General features: G+C 49.1%; 3 protein-coding genes across 17 annotated transcripts in view; 1 reads left to right on the top strand and 2 right to left on the bottom strand.

Annotated features, from left to right (window-relative positions):
• unm_hu7910 (un-named hu7910) overlaps window positions 1-5059 on the bottom strand; it is an 18776-nt gene extending 13717 nt beyond the window's left edge. For 7 of the 14 annotated variants that reach the window (XM_028432315.1, XM_028432318.1, XM_028432320.1 and 4 more), the window contains exons 1-4: window positions 2948-3450; window positions 2805-2873; window positions 1266-1451; window positions 881-925 (exon numbers count right to left, since the gene is read on the bottom strand). In XM_028432315.1, the coding sequence (XP_028288116.1) occupies window positions 881-925; window positions 1266-1451; window positions 2805-2873; window positions 2948-3119 (472 nt within the window). In that variant the 5' untranslated portion in view covers window positions 3120-3450. Of the gene's footprint in view, window positions 1-880; window positions 926-1265; window positions 1452-2804; window positions 2874-2947; window positions 3451-4870 lie in introns of those variants that run through there. The other 7 variants (XM_028432314.1, XM_028432319.1, XM_028432325.1 and 4 more) reach the window with 5 other exon arrangements.
• LOC114452823 (NLR family CARD domain-containing protein 3-like) overlaps window positions 1-17228 on the top strand; it is a 1046161-nt gene that overhangs the window by 141834 nt on the left and 887099 nt on the right. The gene's annotated exons all lie outside the window — the stretch shown is intronic.
• The window catches only part of LOC114452824 (sodium channel protein type 4 subunit alpha-like), a 78884-nt gene continuing 74558 nt past the window's right edge, over window positions 12903-17228 (bottom strand). Inside the window, exons 27-31 of the mRNA XM_028432288.1 lie at window positions 16672-16725; window positions 16433-16570; window positions 16244-16348; window positions 15880-16150; window positions 12903-14343 (exon numbers count right to left, since the gene is read on the bottom strand). Coding sequence (XP_028288089.1) covers window positions 13040-14343; window positions 15880-16150; window positions 16244-16348; window positions 16433-16570; window positions 16672-16725 — 1872 coding nt within the window. The 3' untranslated portion in view covers window positions 12903-13039. The remainder of the gene's footprint in view (window positions 14344-15879; window positions 16151-16243; window positions 16349-16432; window positions 16571-16671; window positions 16726-17228) is intronic.

Genomic DNA, 17228 nt, shown 5'->3' with positions numbered 1-17228 from the left:
CTGGAGGAGGAAGAGGAGGAGGAGGAGGAGTCACACAAAATGAAAAAGTCACATGCTTCATGCATGACATCACTGGTGCACATTAGACTGAAGCACATCATCAAACCTGTGTTTTATTATTTCAAACAGAAATGCTCTGACTGTGAGCATGTTAGCATGTTAGCATGCTAACGTGTCAATACTGCCACACACGTATAAATAGACCACGGTGTGAAACATGAAGCACCGGCCTTCTGCGGCCGACAGCTCGGAGCAGAATCAGCAGCACACTGTCAGAGAGGAAGGATGTGGTGACGGCCATGTCTGAGCAGCAGTGGAGTCACACACACACACTTCACTCATCTACAGTCATCAAACATCAGAGATCATAAACTGTTTTCATATCAGCCTGACATTCACATTATAAAGAGCGAGTACTCTGAGTTATGACCTCATCATGTTAAATATGGTCAGACTCTTTGGGTGCTTTTCCACTGCAGGAACTGTCCCTGTAGTTCTGTCTGGGCCCTGCTGAACACAGGAAACAGACCCATGGGGCTTTGCTGGGATGTTGTTACTGATCATCCAGCCTGTGTTGTGGTCATTTAACTCTTCATTCTGTGCCTGCCGTGGAGAAGCAGCCGTTATCTGAGCGCCACTCTGCTGTGGTTCCTGTTCTTCACCCCCTTGGGTTAAACATGTCAGCATTTTAGTGACGTCATAAGTTTAGTTTTATTCTAAAGTAGAAAGGTCAGTGACCGTCTGCCACAGAAACAAGCTCTATTAATAACCTGCCTTCAGTCTCTGATCTTTGTTCCCTTTACCTACACGTTAACTCTTTCTGCTCCATGTCCTGCTCTGATGGACGCACAGTAAAACAGGATGGATGGTAAATTCGTACCTTGTAGAACTTCAGAAAAGTTCATGTGAAACTCCTTAGCTCTGGCTGCATGCAGAGAGGAAGAAGAGAGCAGACATGAAGACAGAGAGGAAGCACACACACAGGCTTTTATTTTGAAAAAGAAAGCAGTTAGCATGAAGGGTGAGATGAAGTGTGTGCGTGTCTGTATCTGTGTGTGTGTCTGTGTATCTGTGTGTCTGTGTGTGTGTGCGTCTGAGAAGAGGAAGCGTTGAGTGTTGCATGACTGCCGCAACCACATAAAACAAAACTTTGACAGGTTCCTGTCTGAACACCAAAATGCTGACACTGTGTGTGTGTGTGATGTTAACCAATGCACTGACTGCTGTCACCTGTCCTGACACCTGCGCACCTGTTTAGTGCTTACCGATGACGTTGTCGTAGTCCACAATGTCGAAGTAGACCACAGCCACAGAGCTCCAGACTCCCAGCAGAGCCAGCACCACGAACCAGGTAAACATGGAGTACTTTGGTCCTCCTCCTCCTCCTCCTCCTCCTCCTCCACCCTCGGTCCTCTTCCCATTCTTGCTTTCCACAGGCGCCGTCTTCCCCTCTGAGGACACAACACACTGATATAAGAACCAACACATACAACTGTGAGACCCGTTTGTTGTGCACTGCAGGCCCACCATGAAGCTGAAGCCTGATTTAGATCAGAACTGTTGACAGGAAGTCTGAGGTGTCCTGTTGCAGTCAGACAATATCACGCAGAGACAGTGAGAGCTGTGTGTGTTATTGTGTAGACTCAACTCAACAAAAAGTGAAACCTGAGTCACTGGTTTATGTCTTTATCTCCTAAAAGTCACAAAAAGGACGACAGCGTTCAAACCTTCACTTCAAAATAACAGCTTTTTAAAGGATCTGTTTTCTGAGACCTCTCTGAGACCTCCACACCCCCCCCCCCACCTCCCACAGGAACCAACACAGCCTGCATGACCTGCATCTCAGTACAACGTCTGATTCTCAATGTATTAAATCAACTGAAGAGTAACTGTATTGATCAATAATAACAATAACGATTAGCAGCATGTAATGCTCATTGATCTGTGTCCTTCTCCTCCGGGAAGCCAACCACACTGACAGATTATTACCACATGTTAGTTTTAATAAAGATTAAAAGTTTAAGGAAACAAAGAAAGAAAGGGTCATGCAGGAGGAGTGATGTAACCTCAGCCACTGAGCACACACACACACACACACACACACACACACACACACACACACACACACACACACACACACACACACACACACACACACACACACACACACACACACACACACACACACACACACACACACACACACACAGGAACCTTTGATATGGTCTGAAAACATCCTTTAAAAGGACAAAGAGCAGAGCGACACAACATGGCTGCAGCTGGAAAACGGAGGCCAATCCAGGAATAGAGCGAGAGGCACAGAGTCACTATGACCCTGAGACAGAGGGGGAGAGAGAGAGGGGGAGAGAGAGGGGGAGACAACAACTGAGGACTGAAATGAGTGCAGCTAATGACAACAGCTGTCTGCCTTTGAATGTAATTAATGGTCCTAATGTTTAAGATGGAACCCAGAAATAACCCAGGCCTGCAGGACCAATGAGTGACCCCTCTGTGTGTGTGTGTGTCTTAAACTTTAAGTTTAACTTTGAGTGCATAGCGACCACACCAAAGTGACAGACGGGGTTTGGTTTCCACTCTGATAGCAGGAGGCTGACGCTTGAACTGGCGTAAAAACAAATCATGCTAGGACACACCTGGGCCTCAAACACTCGTCACACAAATCAGAAAACACCTCACAGGCTCTTACTGTGACAGGAAGGGTTAAAAACATGCTAAACACAGCACAAGGTCAAACCACGCCAAAGCTTCTAAAAACACCACCGCACACCAAACCCAGCTCGTACCCGCCTCCTGGGCCACCGGCTGCACCTCCTCCTGCATCAGCGGCGCCTCCTCCTCGTTACAAACTCCTGCTAAACAAGCCAAACCGGGCCAGGTCAGAGTCCACAGTGAACCAGACCAAACCTGGGTCATCCATCAGTCCTACCTCCTGCAGGCGTGTGCAGCACCTCCTCCTCCTCCTCCTCTACTGGCAGCTCCTCACACACCTCCTCCTCGGTGTACACCTCCTCCTCTTCCTCAGCGTGTAGCTCCTCTACAGGAGCAGCAGAGGAGGAGGAGGAGGAGTAGGAGTTACCATAGTGGCGGTAGCGCTGCATGGAGGCGGGTGGACGCACACACTAAACCACCACCGATGAAGCAACAGAGCGATGCATTCAAGGACCCGACAACACACGCTGTTCAAAACTTTTCAAACTAAACTACAGCAAAAACAGAACAGTGTCAATAAGAATCAATAAGGTGATGAAACAATCCGAAAGAACAAATCATCGATCATTAAAGAGACTCAAAGAAAAAAGAGCGGCGGGAGAGCGCCTGAATGTGACTGAGCCGAGCCAGAGAAAGACCGAGCTCCTCCTCCTCCTCCTCCCAGCAGCCAGTGATGGTGGCGGGCTGCAGTCCACTGACCTTCCAGAACCTGATCCACACTATTATTAGAGCTGACAAACCCTGCGTGTGTGTGTGTGTGAGATTCCACAGAGGACACAACAGCCCACTGAACAACCTTGACACTGTTCTTATCTGCAGGATGGACTCGCTGTCAGCGGTGGGAAGCTGTCACCTTAATTAAAGGGACAGTACCAAAACAGGCGCATTATTGATCGCTGCTCAAACAACTGTTATAAGTTCAGAGAGAACGTCACCAGCAGAGACGGAGGCACTGCCATGAGGGCAGCACCTGCCTCCACCTAACTCCTGATTAATCCAAACACAGACAAAGGGGCGGAGCTTCACCCGGTGAATAAGGAAGCATGGAAGCTCGTCTGCATTTGAATGTTTTAGAAGATCTCACATGACTGACGGCTGCTGTGGAGGGAACACACGGACGCCCTGCTCTGTGTTCACAGGCAGGTTGCTACAACCAAATGTGTCGCTCTTTGCTGCACCTTGTTTGTGTGACTTGTTGTGACTGCGGGCGTGTGTGTGATGCAACAAAACAAACAAGATGGAGCACAGCAACCACCTGACGGAGCTGGAGCGCTGCATCTGAGCACTGTGTGTGTGTGTGTGTGTGTGAAAACACAAGCCTGGTGTTATTTACATTCCCACATAATACAACACCCCCCCCCCCCCCCCACACACACACACACACCTTTACCCACCATTTCTTTAGTTGTTATGGAAACAATTCAATTCAAGTCATCATTCAGACTGATCAGGAGGTTTAACACACACACACACACACACACACACACACACACACACTCCCTGTACAGAAGTCACTAGCTTGTTAGCTGCTGTTAGCAGGCTCTCCTCTGTGGTAGCTACGTTAGCTTAGCGTCACTAACAGGGGAACTTCTGTGCTAACTCTGGACAGACAGGCTAGCATCCTCCCTCCATCCACCCCGAGCAGTCCGCGGACCGCAGGACACAGCAGTTATTCATGTTCTGCATATTTTGACACCTAGCATAACATGTAGCCCGGTTTGTTTCAACATCGCGAGAACATCAGAGCAGGCTCCGTCCGAACAGTCTGTGAGTCAAGAACTCTGTGGTTCAGGAAAGGAGCGAGTCCTCAGGAGGACATATGAAGACCTCACTGTGAGGACAGACCAGACCAGAGCCGGAGGGCCCTGGTCAGGGTGTCCATCACCAGAGGCTGGAGTCTGGGCGCAGTCTGTGCCGAGCGGCACCGTGGGAAGCTCGGTCCAACCCGCCCTGAGAGCGGCGGTCTGTGCCGGGGACCCAGGCGGGGTACGAGCCGTACTGGAGGCGGCATCTAATCGATTCTCGGATCAGTTTGGGTTTTGTTCCATCAGATGTGAATCTACTGTAACACTGGACCCGCTTTAAACAGCCCAAAGTGACGCGGACCGAGGAGAACCCGCAGAGACAGAGGCGTACTGACCTTTTTTGGTGTGTCCTTTGGGGTTCTTTCTCTGCGCCATTTTGTAATAAAACAGCTACAACAACAAACTAACTGATGAGTGACAACAACAACAACAACAACGACAGCAGCAGCAGAACCAGCCGCGGTCCGCTCCGCTCTGTGATGAACCAAAACTCACGTCCTCACTGGGATACGAGCAGAAGCTGCGGTCCATAGAAACCGTGATTGGCTTCATCTTCCACCAATCAGAGCCCCGGGAGCTGGGGAGGGGCGGGACTAAAGGCGGGCCTTGTTGGCGTTCCGCCAATCAGAGGGCGGTACAGCTTCCCAGCGCCCTCCCTCTCTTTGGAAAGGAGCAAAAACGTGGCAGCAGAGGAAGAGGAGTTCAACATCTGGGCGGAGCAGATCTGATCGATGTGTTTATTCCACACGGGCTTTTATTCAGTTATTTAAAGTACGTCACAGAATGAATGAATGGACTGAAAATAAATACAACAACCACGCTGCGTCTACACAGGAAGTGTGAAATGTTATTCTCTTCTTAACATTTAACCCAGTCAGCTCCGTCATACCACTCTGAGCCTGCTGTCATGAAGCCACCAGCGCTTTAAATCACCGGGTTTGATTTGTGTGGAGTCAGCAGCGCCCCCTACAGGACTCCAGCAGGAGGTGCCTGCTCTGTGTGTTTACAGCTCATCTTCAGTGTGTGTTTGGCTTTATTTTGTTTTTCTTTGTAAACAAGGACAGAAACTCCAAATACAAACATCATGTTTATTCCTGATGCTGTCTGCTGTGACCTTCACTTCTTTATTCACTTTTAGAACTGTTTTAATCCACCAGTTGATTAGATCAGCCTGATTGTGTGTCATGTTCCTTTATGACATATTATTACACTGTGTGATCTGCTCTTTCCCTTCAGTGACTCCCTGCAGTCCCGGCATCCTCCTGCAGGGGGCAGTGCAGCTCCACAGAAGCCTGCTGCTGCCGGCTGTTTCTTCTTCTTTCTGTTGTCTCATTTAAGTTGATCATATTTCACTGATCGATTCACATCGATCCAAATGAGGCGGAATATGCAGCATCAATAATCAGACATGTCCGTCACAAAGTGTGTGAATCTCACTCCTCTGTGTGTGTGTGTGTGTGTGTGTATCAGAGTGTGTGTGTTATCAGTGTGTGTCAGGCGGCTCTTTGCTTTGTTTTTAGGTCACTTTTTGCACCGACTTCCTTAAATCAGTCTGGAAGCAGCTCAGCTCTCTAAAATAGAAACAATTAGTGCATTCAGCCTCCTCCTCCTCTCCTCCTCCTCTTCCTCTCCTCTTCCTCCTCCTCTCCTCTTCCTCCTCCTCTCCTCCTCCTCCTCCTCTTCCTCTCCTTCTCCTCCTCCTCCTCTCCTCCTCTTCCTCTCCTCCTCCTCTTCCTCCTCCTCTCCTCCTCCTCCTCCTCTTCCTCTCCTTCTCCTCCTCTTCCTCTCCTCTTCCTCCTCCTCTCCTCCTCCTCCTCCTCCTCCTCCTCCTCTCCTTCTTTCTGTCCTGTCAGGGTGAAGTAGGCCGTCTGTGTGCTGGGCCTGCAGACGCCTCGTCAGCTTCTCCTCCTTCACTCCTCCTGCTGTCTGTGTGTTCATGAGATAAAAGAACTAAAGTGTGACTTCATTATTATTTATGAACAGAAAAAGTGAACCATGAAAACAATAATCAATAATAACTACTTATTATAATCTGATTACATTGTTCTTACAGGACCAGCCAAGAAAAATGACACACACAAAATGTGTGTGTGTGTGTGTTTACACCCCTCTGAGGCCGAGAAACACATCCCATCATCACAGGACCTCATCGACACTCTGCTGCCATGGACACACACTCACACACACACACTCACACACACACACTCCTAACAGCAGAGAGTTGAAGGACGTTTGTATCCACACAGTCTGTGGAATGAAGACACTCTTCGTGTCTCTCAGTGTGTGTGTGTGTGTGTGTGTGTGTGTTATCTGTGTCTTTCATGACTAAGCCCACAGAGAATCAAGTGACATCACACACTTGATGCTGCATCAGCAATTGTTTGTTTGATTGGTGTCTCTCTGAGCCAAACAGTGACAGTCAGGATGACACACACACAAACACACACACACACACACACACACACACACACAGAGGTGAAAAACAGGAAACAAAGGAATGCAGATGTAGTGTCCCCTTAAATAAAGCAGCAACATCAAATTATTATTATCCAATCAATACTCACCGGTTTTGGTGTCTGCAGACAAACACACACACACACACACAGCTGACCTGAGCCGACACTAGTCAGTTTGTTTTAGAAGTCAGAGTCAACCACAGACACACACACACACACACAGACTGGTCGATCTGTTCCTAGCCTTCCGTTCATATGGGCAGGGTGTGTGTGTGTCACAGAGCAGTCAGTGCATTGTAACGTTACATTTTGTCCACACACTCCTTTGTGTGGATCTGTAGTTTTAGTGAGCTGCAGTTCTTCCTGTGGCCACTCGAGGGCGCCACTGTCTGTAGACCTTAAAACTTGACAACAGGACTAACTGTAGGTTTCCATCAGTCTGTGATATAACTGTACTCTCAGCTGGACTCAGCCTGAAGTCCTGCCGCCAGAGGGCGCTGTTTAGTTCAGGTTATAGTTATATTGATAAAAACAACAGGAAGAACAGTAAACAAACAAACAAACAACAAATCAATAAGTCAGCTGTGCCTTTAAGAGCGTCAGGCGGACAGATGGGAGGCTCCCATCAACATATGCTGAGGAACTCTGACACCCCGTCTGTGTTTGAGGGCTGGAGACAAGGTTACATAAGCAAGTAAACAAGCCAGGACACACACACACAGACACACACACAGATCAGAGCCTTGCTAAAGGGCAGCATGGCAGCTCAGAGAGAACAGTGTGTGTTGAGGCAGAGGACATAGAGCGAGAGACAAAACGCTCCACACTGACCCCGGCTCACCTGACAGGACGGGGTTGTGTTCAGTTTGTCGTGTGTGTCGTACCGTGAGTAGAAATGTGTTTAACACTGCACTGTTTTCCTCAGTGTTCACAACACAGCAACTTACAGCTTGCTGGCTAAAGTCATGGTGGCTGGCTGCAGTGTTATAGGCCACAGACCCCGCCTCCTCTGTGTTAGTGGATGGGACACCGACCCAACTAAAAACTATAAGTACTCCACAAATACACTTTAACAGAGATGATTTATGGCTTGTTAGCTTTTTTTTTTATATAACACATGCATAATGTTTTATTGTTGGCTGAAAAAGGAGGAAGGACTATCACGGTCAGCAGCGAATGGAGCAGCTGAGCATCACCTCTCCATCTCTACTGTGCAGAGTCTAATTTCAAGATGGCGCCTTTTCCAACATGGCAGCGTCAGCTGGTAGAGGTGGAGTCACGTGGTCTACCTGTATGTACAGTCTCTGGTCAGTGCCAAGGACCCGGGTGCTGTTATCCACTCAGACCTCAGCTACATTATGGCAGTTTATCTGTGTTAGCCCCCAAGCTAGCATCATCAGAAGCAGGTTTTCATTTTTTTCGTCATATTGCAGCTTCCTAACACATTTATAATGAAAGTGATGGATTATTATGTGAATTTATTCAAACTCTTATTGTCAGCAGTAACTGAGAGGAGAACAAGCAGGAGGAGGAGAAGCAGGCAGGAAATGAAGAGGAACAGAGTAACACAACAGACGGGGCTACAGCAGCAGCATCACGTGTCGTACTCGATCTGCACTGACACACACACACACACAGACACTCACAATCAGACAGCATTACATCACACGTTCAGACACACACGTGCAGCACCGAGGTGAAGCCTCGATGGAGAGACGGACGCACACGAGTGTGCAGAGGCACGGCGGTGTGCAAAAGCAATCTGCTGCGAGGCCAAAGACTTCCCAGCATGCCGTGAGAGACACGCGGCGCCATCCGTCTGCGTGTCTGTCCTGGAGGAGACAATGCAACATGACACTAAAGTTCAATCAACACTGAAGTTCTGATTAATAACTTCAGTTGGCTGACTGTGAGCTTCATGCTAAGCTAAGCTAAGCTAAGCTAGTCGAACCAGAATCTATGACAGTTTCATGTTCACTGGTCCTGAAAATAAAAGCACTGAAACAAATGAGTCCAGCAGAGCCCGGTCAGTATTAAAGTTTTGTCTCGTTTATTACAGGAGGCTTTTGTTTTATATACAGACATGTATTTGCAAAATACTAAAAAGTATTTCAACTCAAAGTACTAAAAAGTATATATATATATATATTTATATTTATATATATTCATATCATAATTGTAATTATTGTTATTGTCTCTAAAACACCAGGGTGGGGTCACTGAGGCACGGCGTTCGCCTCCTTTACACCCGGGTTCCACCGGCCGCCGGCTGCAGGGGGCGCTCAGGGGGAAACGTTTGAACTTTGATCAGCGATCAATTATTAATAATGATGACTCATCACTGTTTAATTTGGCGTCAGATTTGCTCTGGTTTCCATAGTTACCAGGTTTCCCCCTTGTTTATTTTTCCAGCAGAAACACGTTGTGAGGAAACCTCTGATCTCCATCCGTGATGCTGCTCCGTGTGTTCGGTGTGATCAGCCTGATGTGAGCCACAGGACTGTTTCCTATTCCCTACTCGAGGTGAGGTGTCAGAGGGGACCGCCCTGGTCCCGCTCTGCTCCTGATAAAAAGGCAGTTCTCTGGAGATGAGAGGTTTCTGTGGGGCTGATATGAAGCTGGAAGCGGCCCGGAGGCCGTGGAACGACCCGGCAGCCGCGGTGAAACCGGCGGCGTGTAAATGGGGCGGCGGTGGTTTAAGCAGTGAGAGGATGCCTGGAGGAACCAAATCCATGAGCAGGAGAAAAGTCAGAACATCATGGGAGTCATTGTCCTGGTGCTGTAAATACACACAGCAGCGCCCCCCGCCTGGTTACAGAACTGTTGTATTGCATTATCACACGGTTAATAGTAAGAATAGTAAGAACAAGGATGAAGATGAAACCTCTGGTTTTCTGTGCACTTCCTCCGTGTGGACTCTTTGATTCTTTTGGTTTTGAATGAGGGAGAAGAAGGCAGGACCCCCCCCCCCCCCGATCTGAATTTGGACTCTTCCAAACCCCTCGGTAGCACCACATGGTCCGACCCACAGCTCAGAGTCTGGCTGTCCCTCCTCATGTCGGGGTTTGTGGTGAAGGTGTGAGCCCTGGACCAGCTGACAGGGACGGACGTGGTGTCGGGTTGTGGGTTTGTGCTCGGGTTCTGATGTTCAGATTCACAGAAGCAGCTCTCTGAGAAGCTGTTGTGCGTTTTGAAGTCTCAGAGTATCAGCGCTCCTGCTGGTCAGCGGTGGAACTGCAACTACATACAACAGAACCATGACCATTAAAGGGTTATTAAAGTTACAGTAAAAAATGTTTGGAGGTTCTGACTTTAGGATTCTGAATGATGACATCAGTGCCTCAAATAAAGTCATCGAGGCATTTAAATGTTTCCATGTTTTATTTGGCATTAAAGGACGCCACGGTGTGCTGAACTGAAGCGTGTGTGTGTCTGTGTGTGTGTGGATGCTCTCTGAAGGCAGCGTTTACTTCTCATGCTGTGTTTGTTCTGCAGACTTCAGTGAATCTGAACCCATTTAAAGTGTCTTCACTCTCTGTGCTGTTTGTTAGTGAGGAAGAGTCACAGCAGTGACGATGAAGGAGGAGGGCGTGTGTGTGTGTGTGTGTATGTGTGTGTGAGAGAGAGAGAGAATGATCAAAAACCATCAACCAACTGGCCAAATGTCAAAAAAATCAATCAGTCAATCAGGCGGGTCATCGATGGGAAAGCATGGCTTGGAGTGTTGGGTTCTTAGAGCAGGCACACTCTGGGTCTATTGCTACTGAAAACAGCCCTTCAACTGCAACCTGAAAAACCTGCAGAGTTCAGCAGTGTCTTAAGTAGTTACCTAGTTCACATGGAGATCTATTCTCAATAGAATCGAGTAGAAATAGAGTCCAGACGGTGCCAGGGAAACTTTTTTTCTTTGTCATTTTTAAAATGAGTCTAGTAAAGCGTTCAGTAAAGATCCCTCAGGTTACCACGACAACAGAGAGACAGAGAGAGAGAGAGGTTGATCCGAATGTCCGGATCACAGCAGGCCGAACGGATGCTGTACACGCACACTTTGACACGTCGTCTTCATAAAAACAGGCGGGGACGCCGCTCCGCGCCGGCTCTACTTTACTCCTCCGCGCAGCAGCCGCGGATCCCTACGCAGAGAGAAAAAGAAGCCGCGCAGCGTCACCGCACAATTCACGTACAAAGTAAAAGCAAACCGTTATTGCTCCACGCGGTTTGTTTTTGTTTTTTTGTTTTTGTTTCTGTGCAAAATAGATAAAGAGCTCCGCCTCAAAGCTCCGCCTCCTCCTCCTCCAGGACGCAGCCAGAACGTGCAAAAAAAAGAACAACAACAAGAATAAGAAAGCAACCAACCAGAACACAAGGAATAAATAAACAAATAAATAAAGCTGTGTTTACATCTGAAGAGCTGAAATAAAAAACAAAAACAATGTAAAATCCTGGATAGAAAATCTGCTTCCATAAAATCTGGAAACTTTGATCACGTTCCATTCAACCAATCAGAGTTCACCTCCCCTCAAAATGGCTGTCAGCGTCCTGGAAACACCTGACCCACACCGCACACTGCCGGCCGCACCGGCCTCCTGGTCTGATATGAAATGTGTTTTGTCTTTGATGGATCGAACGCACATCAGTGATGTTTACAGCGTCGCCCTCATTCGACCGATTGGCGTGCCGGCAGCGCGCCTCTGACTTCCTGTTTGTGTTTCAGGGTTTTTCCAGGACCAGCGTGCAGCTTTTCAGACAGTGAGAGTAAACGTGGTGAAATCCTGACGTGGACGTGCTGAGCTGATTGTCGCGCTCCAGTCAGGAGCAGCTGACACCTCACAGACCTTAAAGTCTGGTGCATGCCAGGCCGGCTCGGACCGGTCAGAGTGACGGCGGGTGATTGGTCACAAACGTTTTTTTGAGCATGACTACAAAACACTTTTTTGTTGGTCTTTGTGACAGTTAAAGCCGATTTAGCCCATAAAACACTAGCACGCTGCTAACGGCTGCTGATTGGTGTTTTCTCTGCCTTTTTCAAGACTTTACATGCAGTTTCTCACACGTCCACATGAGGACGCATGGCTCTGTGTGTACATGGTGATAATCAGTCTTCATTAACCCACTGATCACCAGCCTGTTGTCATGTTAAGACACAGGTCAATCCAAACTGTGATGTCTTGACTCAGCCCTCTGGGGCTTGCTAGCCCCGCCCCCTGGGTGCTGATTGGGTGCACCTGCCCTGTCATAAAGAAGCTGGAGTGTCGTGTTACGATGTCAGCTGAGTCAGCAGAAATGTGTGGACCAATCACCCGCCGGCCTACAACCTGACGTCTACGAGGATGTTCACCACCGGGACAAATCATGTGTTACAAACTAAACATCATCCGGGCCCCCCCCCCTCAGCAGGCGTGGGCCCAGCGTGGAAAGTGACGGCACGTGTAAACTCAAAAGTGCAAAAACTGCCAACAAAACAGATGAAGTCGCGCTTCAGGTCGGGTTCTCCTCCCATCTGTTACAACATGGTAGTTCAGCCACTCTGTCCAACGTCAAAAGACATTGTTTTCTTCAACTTACTCTAAAAAATATAAAAAATAGTAATAACTGTACTGCTATTAAAAGACTGGAAACATCAACAACGTTGTACTTTTACTACGAAATTGTTTTAAAATCATTATTTCCTCTGCAGTCTCAGTCAGAAAGCCGCCAGGAACACTTAGCATACTCTGAGATTATTGATCAACGGTGGGAAGGCACGACCCCCCCTAGCCAATAAATGATGGATACATCTGTGATATAGTTGCTCCGACCACCTGAGGTCAAAGGTCAGTCCTTGATCCTCTGAGTTTTTCCCCTTTGGTCGAGTCCAGAGTCTCCACAGGGAACAGAAACAACATTAAAGGTAGTAAATAGTCCGCCCTCTGTGCATGCTCGCTCATAGCCTCTGCCCGCCGCAGCGTTCCTCAGCTATGGTACATTCAGTAAACAAAACAACAAACAGGTTGAACCCAAAACAAGAAAATCCTCGTTTGTTTCATTTTTTGCTTTTTGCGGTTCTCGCTATGGAACCGGTTCCTGCTGTCTGTCAGGGCTGACCGTTGGCGGCGTCTGTTCACTCTGCTCGCTGTCGGCGGTGTCGACCGCCGTCTCTGTCTTGACAGCGAGCGGGTGAAAGATTTCGGACGTGGCTCGCGTCACACTGTCATACGAGGGCGGAGACGAGGTGGATGAAATCGTCTCGGAGCGCTCCATCCCTAAGAGACTGGAGCCGTAGTTCTCCCTCATCATGGTGGCGATCAGCCCTTCTTTCTCAGGCGCGTCCTCCCCAAATATGCCCTCGCCGCCTTCCTCGGCATCCCCTCCCATGTGCCGAGGCGTGGTGATCTGGCGGTACAGGTAGGAAGCGGCCTTCATCTGCCGCCTGACCAGGTGTCTGCGGTAGCACCTCTGGATGACGGTGGCGGAGACTTCTTCCTGCTTGCGCCTCAGTGTCGTGGTGATCGGCTCGTAGGAGATCTTGGATGGGTTGGCCATCATGAACTTCTCCTCCATCTGCTGCTTGAGAGCATCCATCTCCCCCGACTCGCCCAGGACACGCTTGGTGAAGGCAAACAGGATGTCCAGGCAGTGGATTTTGTCCCCGCTGACCATGGGCAGGTCCATGGAGATCAGTTTGATCTTGTTGGGCTTAGCGATGCGCAGCGGCTCCGAGAGCGAATCGGCGAAGTCGGACAGCTTGGCGTACTCGATGAACTGCGTGGCCTCCGGGTCGAACTTCTCCCAGACCTCGTAGAACATCTCAAAGTCGTCCTCGCTCAGCGGCTCGGTGCTCTCCTCCGTGGCCACGCTGAAGTTCTCCAGGATGATGGCGATGTACATGTTTACCACGATGAGGAAGGAGATGATGATGTAGGTGACGAAGAAGGTGATGCCCACTGACGGGTTCCCACAGTTCCCCTTGACGGTGGTGCCCGTGTGGGGGAGGTTGGCATCACACTCCTCGGGGGAGTTGTTGAGGATGGGGCTGAGCAGGCTGTCCCACCCGGCCGAGGTGGTGATCTGGAACAAACAGATCATGCTGTTCCCGAATGTCTCAAAGTTAAACATGTCATCGATCCCCGCCTGCCGCTTCACGTACGCAAAGTTGGCCATGCCAAAGATGGCGTAGATGAACATGACGAGGAAGAGGAGGAGTCCGATGTTGAAGAGAGCAGGGAGGGACATCATGAGGGCGAACAGTAACGTCCGGATGCCCTTAGCGCCTCTGATGAGACGCAGAATCCGTCCGATGCGGGCCAGTCGGATGACTCGGAACAGAGTAGGTGACACAAAGTACTTCTCGATGATGTCAGCAAGCACGATGCCTGAAAGACAGAGAAAGGAAAGATGTCCGTCAGGTTCAGGAGTTCTTAGCCGCTGAACCCACAACAAACACACTGCAGCTCTGTCTGTCCTCAGTCTGTCTGTGGCCATATTTTTTTAACACATTTTGGTACACTGCGTTTGCTTTTCAGTTGAAGTGAAGGTATGATAAATACAAATATCACATTCAAAAATAAGGTTCGATTTTGAATATGTTGGACATCTGGATGGAGGAGGACAAGATGGACGGCATGATGACAATCATCGCCAACATGTGATGGGCTAAAACCAGTCATACACCCTGTGTGTGTGTGTGTGTGTGTGTGTGTGTGTGTGTGTGCGGCTGCAGGAAACAATGAAATGTCAGCCTGACAGTTATCTGTCAACTAAGTGACCATCCGGGTGGCCTTCATGTTTACCCCGCACCAAGGTCCTGTGTGCTCATTTTACAGTAACACACACACACACAGTCAAAACACACAGGACAGGAGACACAGAGCTGCCTAAGCAGGTAATTTAGCTATCAGTGTTCATATTTCGTGTGCACCGCTCTGCCAGTTAGCTTGACAAGATTGTGTGTGTGTGTGTAATTAAGCGTGTGTGCATGTGTGTGTGTTGCGTGCACGCTCAGATGAGGCTGCCTGGGGGAGGTGAAGGTAACAGCAGCAATCAGAGCTGCCAGAGGGCGGTCCCTGGAGACAAATCAAACATGATTGACCTGTTACATCAGCTGCTCTGTGTGCGTGTGTGTGTGCATGTGTGTGTGTGTGTGTGTGTTTGTGAGCCTGACAGAGATGTCAAGACGGCAAAGGGGGGCTGAGTTGATGTATGATGTGATGGTGATTCCCTCTCGACTCCCCCCTGCTCATCCCTTCTATGACCTATAACTCAACACCGAGAGACGAGTGGAGGATGGAACTCTGTGTGTGTGTGTGCGTGTGTGTGTGTGATGACAGGCCAGCTCCTCTACAAGTTTATCATTCCTGGGTAACAAGGAAAAGATGGATGAATTACAGTGTTTGACTTGCTGTTAGACGGCTCAGCCCTCCAGAACCAATTACTCAGGATGTAATCACAGCAGAGCTGCCACATAAAGGCCGCAGCATCCGGACTGAGAGCCTTTAGATGATGTCACCGGCAGGAACGCCGTCAAATAAAAGAAAACCGTCCTCAGATTATTGATTCTGGAGGGACAACAGCAAACATCCAGCACTGAACCTCTCAGAGACTCTCTGAGTGTTGGTCATGTGACTGCTGCTCACATGTGACTCCATCATGGCGTCCTGCTGGGTGCTGAGGGGGACAGGACCTTTAGTTTTTACTGGATCTCTCATGTGGAGCTTATATTTGGTGACCTGTATGTGTGTGATTGTGTTTTTGGGTGTATTTTCCATCAGTCTGAACATCCAGCATGGTGCGTTCAGGTATCCACTGAATCTTCCTGCTGTGGTGTCAGCCTCCAGCCTCCGACCTGGTGGCTTTGGGTGTGAGGACAGAGACTGTTGTTACCTTCAGGTGCAGTGTTTGTGCTCACTCACCGACGATGGAGAGGATGACGACCACAAAGTCGAAAATGTTCCAGCCGATGGTGAAGAAGTAGCAGCGCAGCGCCATGATCTTGATCATGCACTCGCTGGTGAAGACGATGATGAAGCCCAGGTTGATGTTGTTCAGGATGTACTCCATCTGTGGTGACTGCTCATCCGTCTCCACCATCATGGTGATCATGTTGAGGAGGATCAGCACCATGATGATGATGTCGAACGCCTGCTTCCCCACCAGGTCGAAGAAGAAGCCCTGCAGCTCGTTCTAGAGGGAAGCGAGACACGTTAGCCATGTTAGCCGCGTGTTAGCGCTGCAGTGGATCAGAGGCGTGACGTGTGACGTGTGTGTGTGTGGTACCAGAGGTCGGGGGATGGGTTTCTGAGGTTTCTTTGAGCCCAGTTTCTTCATGGCGTTGTAGTACTTCTTCTGCTCCTCCGTCATGAAGATGTCCTGCCCTCCTAAGTAAACAGGGGAAAACAGGCGCCATTATTTTAACTGAAGCCGGCAGTGTGTGTGTGTGTGTGTGTTGATCAGGCGTCTGCTTATCTTTCTCTTCTGCTGGTTAAAGTTGTCGATGATGACACCGATGAACAGGTTGAGGGTGAAGAAGGAGCCAAAGATGATGAAGATGACGAAGTACAGGTACATGTACAGGTTGGTCTCTTTGATGGGCTGCTCCTCCACCTGACAGGACACACACACACACACATTGACGGAGGTCACACACACACACACTGCAGGACTCAGAGCTGGAGACCCAGGAGAAGACTTTCAGCGTGACTTACGGCTCTGGAGTCGACGGCTGCGTACATGATCTCCATCCAGCCTTTGAACGTGGCCTTCAACACAAACACAGACGTGATTCAAAGAACAGATTCAGATATGAAACAGGTGCTGTGCTGTTCTAACAGTGACTGTGGTTCACGTTCTGTCCTTCCATCCAAGACAGAAACCTGTTTCTCTGTTTCTATGGGGGGGTCATGTGAGTTTCTCTGCAGCCGTCGCCACGGTGACGTCCTGCACATTTCCTCCACTTCAGTGAATAACTGAACTAAAAGGGTCTTGAAGCAAAAGAACGAAATTAGAGCGAGAGAGAGAGAGAGAGAGAGAGAGAGAGCGAGCACTGAACAACCGCCGCTGCTTTTCTGAATGAAGACGCCCTTTTATGGACTTCCTTCCTTCAGAGGGAGGAGACGGAGTCAGATGCAGAAACCTGCGGTCTGAGTGGGCGCCCGCTGTCCATCATTCAGACCTGAAATCAGCCTGTCGCCACGGGTTACCACCTGTTATTATTATGGTGTGCTGGATGTGAGCACGCTGTAAAAAAAACCCACAGGCTGAC

Source organism: Parambassis ranga, chromosome 20, assembly GCF_900634625.1.
Source record: "Parambassis ranga chromosome 20, fParRan2.1, whole genome shotgun sequence".
Classification (NCBI taxonomy): domain Eukaryota; kingdom Metazoa; phylum Chordata; class Actinopteri; family Ambassidae; genus Parambassis; species Parambassis ranga.
This window is presented reverse-complemented; position numbering and strand designations above follow the sequence as displayed.